Raw genomic sequence first — 9,771 nt, 5'->3', positions numbered from 1 at the left:
CCCAAAGCACATGAAGTCTCAGAGCATAGAGACCGAGACCCCAGTGACATTGCTGAGAGGGAGAGGGAGAGAGAGCGGGCCTTTATGGAACAGAAAGTGGTCCAGTCGTCTTCCCATTCAAATGGAATTGGAGTTCAGACACGCTGTATTTGCTCTCAAGTTGTTCGCTAAATTTGCCATCTGAACATATATTTCTGCAGATTCAGATAGGAAAATGAGAAAGAAGGGATATAAAGTGGTATTGTTTGTCTCCAGTGCTGCAAAGATATGGTGCAATTCTTGTACAATTTTCTATGCAATAAACCCTACCTTTTCATTTTAATATTATCTGTACCAGGCATTTTGTCTGACATTTTTTATTTTAGAGGTTTCTTTTTAACTCAGACATTTTTTCAGTATTGTGCTGTGTCCCTTTAATAAGAATTTATCAGTCTGGTTTTAGCTATTAAAAACAAGTTTTTTTAAAGAATTATTTCATTTAACTTTATTTATTTATTTATTATTTTAATTTGATCAGAGAGTGACATAACAAGAGAGAGGGAGGGGGAGGGAAAGTGAGAAATCAAGCCATCAGGTCCGGGATTTGAACCATAGTAGACTATGTAGGAGTCCAGTATCCTTAACCACCACACCACCTCCTGGCCAGTAGGCTATTCTTTTTAATGCTAGAAAATGTGTGCATGTGCATAAGAGAGAGAAAGAAGGAGAAAGTGTAGGGACATGTTTTGAGTAGATGTCACCTGGCTCTGAAATCATAGCAGGAGTTCTGCAGTGAGACCTTTCCCTTAAGCTGAGGGAATTTTCAGGGGCTACTCTGAGGAAACATCCACATAGTTCAGGAAACATCCTGACCCAAGAGAAGGCCAACCCCTGCTCTATCTTTTACTAAATCTTTATAGCTTAACCATTTCCCTTTGATGTGTACTGGGATGCCTCCACATCTGCAGTCATGCCTTGCTTCACTAGGTAAGAATTGAGTAAGATCTGTTCCTTTGTTGTAATCCAAAGTATGTATGACAGCTGTGAGTTATTTACATTAATTGATTTTTTGTTCCTGTAATAATTAACTATGGATCTTTAGAATGTCATAAACATGGGAACTAGCAGTTAGCATAATGGCTATGTCGTTGGACTCCCACGTAGTTGACTGAGGTTCGCGTCCTGGAGCTGGTGCCTTAAAACTCACGCCAGGCGCGTGTGCGTGCGTGCCCAAGATCCCGAGAGGAGAATGGAGGAGAAGGGATTGCAGTGTGACCATCCCCTCTGGGGGGTGATTTCTCACTTTCTGTCTCTATGTCTCTGTCTGGCGAGCGCAAGCGCCTTATAACGAAAAAACCTCAAAAAAAAAAAAAAAAAAAAAAAAAAAGAATGACATAAACATCACGTAACCATCTTTTCTTTTTTCCTATAAATAAAGACACTTAGTTTGCCTAAGTGGACAAACTGCCTGTGACCACCATTACTCTGTCTCTGTGTCACTTTATTTCTGTTCCCTCTTCTTATCGAGCTAAGTTCGCTGACAAGAAAGCATCCCCCGATGGGACCTGGTTAAGCCACAATCCTTATTCCTACAATTCATTGTTATCCCATTAGGCATCATCAGGATCCTGGAATGTGTTGCCGCCAGAGATGGAACTCAAACCCAGGTTGGCCATGTGAGATATGGCTCCCTCTGCATAATATAGGGCCAGCCCTGAGTCTAATATTTTGTATGATATCTGGACTCCAATTTCCACAGAACATTTAACATAAAGTGAGAAACCGACTCTATGTGGACTATTATTTCCATTTCTTTCGTTGGTTGTTGAGATATTCTTAGACCAGAGACAAATTATACTAAGTGAAATGGGAAGCTCCATGGGACCAGCAGTTAGCATAATGGCTGTGTCGCTGGACTCCCATGTAGTCGACCACGGTTCGCGTCCCGGACCCAGTGGCTTAAAACTCATGCCGGGTGCGTGTGCATGTGTGCCCAAGAGCCTAAGAGGAGAATGGAGGAGAAGGGAATGTGGCGTGACCATTGTGGGGTGATTTCTCGCTTTCTGTCTCTCTGTCTCTCTCTGTCTGTCTGGCGAGCACACAAAGGAAAGTTCCATGAGGAGTTCTTGTATCTGAATATTTCATTCAATGGAGGAAAAAGTTTTGAAAAATCCTAGTGTAGAACTAGTTACATAATCCTAAAATGTTTTTTCTATTCAACACTGCAAATCCCAAGCCCAAATACAGGGAACTATATTTTCAAAAGATGGGAATTTTGTCTGTATCCCTTACTGGGGGAAAGAGACCCACTCCTTTCACTTAGAGCCTTAGAAAATTCTGTGGGAAGGGGAAAGCATAGGAAAGGAAATTTGGGGGGGAAATGGAAAGGTAAGTCACTTGTGGGACAGAGATAAGGTTTATTATCTGTTGACAAGGACATGCATAATAGTCTCAACTAGGCCGGACTGAGGTGTATATCATGCTGAGTAAAGTCTCTTCACAATGTAAATGATGTATAGCGACTTAATGTAGGAATAATAAAAAGGAAAGAGAAAGAAAGAGAAAAAGGAAAAAATTCATGCCTCTTCTAAATGCCCTAGACCATGAAATGCCTTGGGGTATGCTACCCCCATCCATATCTCAAAAATAAAGTTTTGTCATTCATTTTGAGTAACCCTGAACACAGTAATACTAATAGATATGATGTTAAGGAAAGGAAGACATTAGGATCTAGCCTTGTGGGAAGAAAGCAGCATCAGTCAAATATGTTACCATACACATTATCATTAACAGATAATGTTCTACTTTTGTGTCTCTTAAATGTTTTACTTCTTTCTTTTCCCCCCTTGATTTCCTCCCTCTCACCAGTCCAAATTTCTCATCCTTCTCTTGAAACATCTCCAGTATCACCTTTGATCTCCACGCTTTTATACCTTTCGATCTTTCAGTTTCTACTATAGAACGCAAAATAATGATAGGATAGAAAATGAAGAAAAAGAATAGTAGCTTGATCATGTCCCAGTGGGGGGTGCTTTCTTCCTCTTCCTCTCTTCTCTCACTCTCTCTCTATGGTAAGTGTGTGTACCCTCTGGCAATGAAAAAAAACATGGGACCAGCAGTTGGCATAATGGCTATGTCACTGGACTCCAGTGTGGTCGACCACGGTTTGAGTCCCGGGCCCAGTGGCTTAAACTCACACTGGGTGTTTGTACGTGCCTGCCCAAGATCCCGAGAGGAGAAAGGATTGTGGCGTGGCCATCCTCCCAGGGGGTGATTTCTTGCTTTCTGTCTCTCTGTCTCTCTGACAAGTGCATGCACCCTATAACCTCAAAAAAAAAAAAAAAAAAAAAAAAAAAGAATGACATAAACATCACGTAACCATCTTTTCTTTTTTCCTATAAATAAAGACACTTAGTTTGCCAAAGTGGACAAACTGCCTGTGACCACCATTACTCTGTCTCTGTGTCACTTTGTTTGTTCCCTCTTCTTAGATCGAGCTAAGTTCGCTGACAAGAAAGCATCCCCTGATGGGACCTGGTTAAGCCACAATCCTTATTCCTACAATTCATTGTTATCCCATTAGGCATCATCAGGATCCTGGAATGTGTTGCCGCCAGAGATGGAACTCAAACCCAGGTTGGCCATGTGAGATATGGCTCCCTCTGCATAATACAGGGCCAGCCCTGAGTCTAATATTTTGTATGATATCTGGACTCCAATTTCCACAGAACATTTAACATAAAGTGAGAAACCGACTCTATGTGGACTATTATTTCCATTTCTTTCGTTGGTTGTTGAGATATTCTTAGACCAGAGACAAATTATACTAAGTGAAATGGGAAGCTCCATGGGACCAGCAGTTAGCATAATGGCTGTGTCGCTGGACTCCCATGTAGTCGACCACGGTTCGCGTCCCGGACCCAGTGGCTTAAAACTCATGCCGGGTGCGTGTGCATGTGTGCCCAAGAGCCTAAGAGGAGAATGGAGGAGAAGGGATTGTGGCGTGACCATTGTGGGGTGATTTCTCGCTTTCTTTCTCTCTGTCTCTCTCTGTCTGTCTGGCGAGCACACAAAGGAAAGTTCCATGAGGAGTTCTTGTATCTGAATATTTCATTCAATGGAGGAAAAGGTTTTGAAAAATCCTAGTGTAGAACTAGTTACATAATCCTAAAATGTTTTTTCTATTCAACACTGCAAATCCCAAGCCCAAATACAGGGAACTATATTTTCAAAAGATGGGAATTTTGTCTGTATCCCTTACTGGGGGAAAGAGACCCACTCCTTTCACTTAGAGCCTTAGAAAATTCTGTGGGAAGGGGAAAGCATAGGAAAGGAAATTTGGGGGGGAAATGGAAAGGTAAGTCACTTGTGGGACAGAGATAAGGTTTATTATCTGTTGACAAGGACATGCATAATAGTCTCAACTAGGCCGGACTGAGGTGTATATCATGCTGAGTAAAGTCTCTTCACAATGTAAATGATGTATAGCGACTTAATGTAGGAATAATAAAAAGGAAAGAGAAAGAAAGAGAAAAAGGAAAAAATTCATGCCTCTTCTAAATGCCCTAGACCATGAAATGCCTTGGGGTATGCTACCCCCATCCATATCTCAAAAATAAAGTTTTGTCATTTATTTTGAGTAACCCTGAACACAGTAATACTAATAGATATGATGTTAAGGAAAGGAAGACATTAGGATCTAGCCTTGTGGGAAGAAAGCAGCATCAGTCAAATATGTTACCATACACATTATCATTAACAGATAATGTTCTACTTTTGTGTCTCTTAAATGTTTTACTTCTTTCTTTTCCCCCCTTGATTTCCTCCCTCTCACCAGTCCAAATTTCTCATCCTTCTCTTGAAATATGTCCAGTATCACCTTTGATCTCCACGCTTTTATACCTTTCGATCTTTCAGTTTCTACTATAGAATGCAAAATAATGATAGGATAGAAAATGAAGAAAAAGAATAGTAGCTTGATCATGTCCCAGTGGGGGGTGCTTTCTTCCTCTTCCTCTCTTCTCTCACTCTCTCTCTATGGTAAGTGTGTGTACCCTTTGGCAATGAAAAAAAAACATGGGACCAGCAGTTGGCATAATGGCTATGTCACTGGACTCCAGTGTGGTCGACCACGGTTTGAGGCCCGGGGCCAGTGGAAACTCACACTGGGTGTTTGTACGTGCCTGCCCAAGATCCCGAGAGGAGAAAGGATTGTGGCGTGGCCATCCTCCCAGGGGGTGATTTCTTGCTTTCTGTCTCTCTGTCTCTCTGACAAGTGCATGCGCCCCATAGCAAATAAATAAATAAATAAATATTTAAAATTAAAAAAAAATAACTCTCAAAACACACACACACAAAGAACAAGGAAGAAAAAAATAATGTAAATAGTACATTATAGTTTTTACACTGATTTAATGTTGAAATGGTATTTAATTTTCCATGAGGGCATTTTTTTCTTTTTTCCCTCTCCTTCTATCTCTCTGGCAAGGACACATCCCTTTACCAAAAGAAGGAAAGACGAAAGAAAGGAAGAAAGAAAGAAAGGAAGGAAGGAAGGAAAAGAAAACAGCATTAGCCAGGAAAGTACTTCTTGGTAATATAAATGCATTTGTCTTGATTCCTGTAAGGAACCATATGGAAGTTCTCAGATATATTTTCTCTTCCACAGAGTAGATGGGTTCTCCAGTTGTCCCCTTCTGCCCACTTCTTCCTTCTTTGCTATAAAGTAGAAGTCTGCAGAATCTTTTCATTTACTTATATGTGTCTGAAAACACCTATAAACCCCCAAGTCATCGAAAGCACAATGTTCTCAACCTTCAGTGCTATCAGTAACTTTCTAAATAAGGAAATGAAAAAAGAAAGAAAGAAAGAAAGAAAGAAAGAAAGAAAGAAAGAAAGAAAGAAAGAAAAAGAAAACTCCACCAGGATGCAGCTGCTGGGTAGCCAGGAGGACTCCTCACTCAGCAACCAACTGGCATCTGCACACCAGCCTTAGGTAGTGCACATTCATCTCACAGCAAAATCACTCATGCCCACTTGTCATGGAGTTCAAAAAATTCTCAAGAGGAGTCTAAACCATGAAAATTGTATTTGAGAAAATATTTCACCAGTGAGCTACTGTCTCTGTATTAATTGACATGCATGGCATTCCCCTTTGAAAAAAGCAATGTAATACACTGTAAAGTTATATGCAATTCAATGCGATATAAACAAGATTATGACGATAATAAATAAATAAAATTAATTTTAAAAAAAGCTTCCAGAACCATTTGCTTTCAAATGAATCAGGGTAGAGAGTTGGGCATGAGGGATCATTCTGATGAGTCAAAGAAAATTCTTCAATTGACAGTAAGCTCACCACAAAGATACTTCTCCTTCCAAGACCCTAAGTCTTTTCCCAGACATTTACCTCCTACTTGAAGCAGCAAGCTTGCTTCTTCCCAATAGTTTCCATCTTGGAAACGGCACCAGTATTGCCCGTTGTCAGAGGGTCGGATGTCGTGGATCCTCAGAGCCACACTTCCCTCGGCAGCACCATTCTCTATCCACTCCACCCGGCCTCCGTACTCCTCCATCTGCATCTCGGTCACCTCAGCTCCATCTTGGTGTACAAATATGGGTGTGCCAGGCTCTGAGCGATACCACCTCACCTCCATGTGCCTCGTGGGCCTCTTGGAGAGAAGGCGACAGGTCAGTAGCGCATCCTCCTTGACCCTGGCCAGCACAGGGTGGGCAGGACCAGTCACTCTCAAGTTATCTACAAAACAATAAAAAACAGGAACCAGGAAATGCAAACCAGAGGATCAATATGCTCATTCTGGGGTGTCCAGCCTATCAAAATAGGAGGGAGGGCTTTATTTTTTTATGTTTGAAAAAAAAAATCCACATATGGTTTATACATTTGATTGGCACAGAGGTCATTTTGTGGACTGAAAGTAAATGCAGCCCAAATATCTGAATGTGACTCCTGAGTTTATGACACTGATTATGCGATACAGGGGAAAGCCATTATTTCAGCGAGTCTGAGATAAGCATAAGGCAACTTTCCAAGGCTGACACAGTTAGGTGTGGTGAGCCCTTTTTGGATCACAGGTGCTTTGGCCCTGGGAGCTACACTTAAATGCTGTCCTGGTCCTTCTGGCTTTGGAACTCTGCATCTGGACAAGATCACTAAGAAATCAGAAGATTCAGTAAAGGGAAGAAAGGGTCTTACCTGGCTGCTTTACGGTCATAGTGATGAAGAAGACTGTGGCAATTGCACCAGACAGACTGTATCCTGGAAGATCCACCATCTTCCCTGGAGCAAACACAAGAGACAGTCTGACTGTGTCTCCCTGAGACTGTGACACACCGGGTACACACTGTGGTCTTAATGAGAAATCAACTTCTCGATCACAAACAATGAAATGGGCTCGACTCCATTTCTTTCCACTTATTTTATTTTTTAATTGCCAGGGAGTGTGTGTGCTTTCCAGAGAGAGACAGAAAAAGAGAGAGAGTGAACATCCCCCCAAATGGAGTGTGGTCACCCTTCAATCCCTTGTCTTCCTTTCATCAATCCTGTCAGGACGTGGAGCTTGCAGGTACACATGCCCAGAATGTTTTTCAAAGGACCAAGATTAGAACTGTGGTCAGCCATGTGGGATCCAACTCCTTTAATCATTAAGACACAGGACCAGTTCCTCTTTACTGATTGATCACACCCCACCCTTATTAACATGTTGTACTGTACAGCTACAGCTGAGGCCTGAAGGAAGTTTTCTGATTGAAACAGAGAGTATTCATGGGTTACAAGAACAATATTTATTTCATATTGGGTAAAGTCTTTTTACAAGCAAAATGGGAAATAATGATTGATTAAAAATTATAATAATTAGTAATAATAATAATTGGGGAAAAATGAATAGTTATTGGATGATTAAGTGGGGATTTTAATGTCTCTGTATTGACTGATATGCATGGTATTGTTTCTGGAAAAAAGAAAAGTAATACACTGTAAAGTTATATGTGAGTCAATGTAATATAAACAAGATTAAAAATAAAATAAAATTTAAAAAGAACAATATTTAAAAACAAAAATAAAACAACAACAACAAAAAAACCTCCGTAGGTCCAACTGTTCTGAATATATCAAAATTATAGAAGAGAATTCAAAAATTTTTTCCTCATGTTTCTCTCAGCTCCTCTTGCAAAGGCCTTGTCTACAGGTTCTAGACGCAGCAGAAGGAGCAGGAAGGCTCTGAGTTCCCACGTGGCAACCAGGAGCCCCTCTATCAGTGCCTCGGGAGAACCCAGAGCACAAGGATGCCTTGGAAAGTGAGGGGAAGACTGCTGGAGGAGGGCAGTTAAAGAAACTCCCTTGCCTGGCGTTTCAGTGTGGTCTTGAGGACTCAAGGAATGAGTGAAGGAAACAGCTCAACCGGCAGAGACTGGGAAGCCCATTGTGCTGCCACCAAAAAACAGTTGCACACAGCTAAAAGGTTTAAAACTTACCAGGACAAAGGTAGAAAGCTATCTTTAGTGTTGAAAACTAGAAAATTCAGAGTAAAGGCTTCTATCTGATGGGCCAACTATCAAAAGAGAAACTTGCTTCACATCAAGTAGAAGAACCTGCTCAGGAGCAATGGTGAGTCACTTTGTAATGATCGTGAGATTGTATGACACAGGGGAAACAGTCTGAAATCAAGGGGTTCGGGAGACTGTACTTACTCTAATATTACTCTTTTGTTCTATTTTAAAAACTATGTCCTTTCAGGATAACTTTATGACAAACATCATAAGTGCAGTCACTATAGTTAAATCTAAAAGAGGACGGAAGTATTTATATGTAAATGCAACTGAGCTTTATAAGATAGCAGAGACCTTCTGTAGCTTGTCACTTGAAACTGTCACTTCTGGGGTCAGAAAGTGGCATGGTGGTTAAGGAGCTGGACTCCCACATGGCCAGACATGTTTCAAGTCCCAGATCTGGTGGCTTGCTTTCTCCCTTTCCTTCTCTCTCTCTTTCTGTGTCTCTCTGGTGAGCACACATGCCCGATAGCAAATTTAAAACATAATAATAGACAAAACAAAATAAATAATTCCTAATTTTAAAAAATGCCATTTTCCTTTAAACTTGAGGTTGTCACTAATGCTTCTTTCTTGACTCCTCTTGTGAAAAGCAGAAACATTTTTTTTCTGCCAAGTCATACCAAGGAAAATCCCACACGAAGCACCATCCCCTGGTTGTGTTAACTAAACAGAGTTCATACTTGCTACCAATCACTTTATAGTTTTATGTTCCCTTATGTCTTTTATGTTAAAACAAGGAGAGAAAAAATGTCTATAACTGAACCCTAGGGAAAAAATACCCAAATTGATGAAGCTTTTGAGGAATGTTATAAAAATACATCTTCACCACTCTAGGGAAGATTTGTGAGACAGACTAAAAGAGAAATTTCCTTGAGCCAGGGTTTTCAGAGGGGAACAAGGTTGCTTTACCCTGAGAGGACATTTGGAAACATTTTTGTTGTCACAGCTCAGAGGAGGGAACATCTGATGGGGAGAAGCCAGAATGTTGCCAAACCTACAGTGCACGGGGCAGTCTCTGCAGCAAAGAGACATCCAGCCCAGAACATCAGGAACTGCAAAGAACCATCCCACCTCAGACTGTCTGCCGTCAGCACACAGAAAGTCTTTGGCACATTTTTTTGTAAATAAATAACTAGACTTGAAAAGTAAGCTTTAAATCAAAACATTTTACCTATAAATTCTTAACTTCTCTATTTTACCATTTGAATATAGGCCAAGAAT

The 9,771-nt window shown here is 40.8% G+C and overlaps 1 protein-coding gene across 1 annotated transcript in view; it reads right to left on the bottom strand.

Annotated features, from left to right (window-relative positions):
* BTNL2 (butyrophilin like 2) overlaps positions 1-7,271 on the bottom strand; it is a 14,050-nt gene extending 6,779 nt beyond the window's left edge. Inside the window, exons 1-2 of the mRNA XM_027768093.1 lie at positions 7,193-7,271; positions 6,389-6,736 (exon numbers count right to left, since the gene is read on the bottom strand). Coding sequence (XP_027623894.1) covers positions 6,389-6,736; positions 7,193-7,271 — 427 coding nt within the window. The remainder of the gene's footprint in view (positions 1-6,388; positions 6,737-7,192) is intronic.
* Between the last annotated feature and the right edge of the window lie 2,500 nt (positions 7,272-9,771).

This window comes from Tupaia chinensis, unplaced genomic scaffold (assembly GCF_000334495.1).
Source record: "Tupaia chinensis unplaced genomic scaffold, TupChi_1.0 Scaffold145495_1, whole genome shotgun sequence".
Lineage (NCBI taxonomy): Eukaryota > Metazoa > Chordata > Mammalia > Scandentia > Tupaiidae > Tupaia > Tupaia belangeri.
Note: the sequence above shows the minus strand (reverse complement) of the source record. Positions and strands in the feature narration are given on the sequence as shown.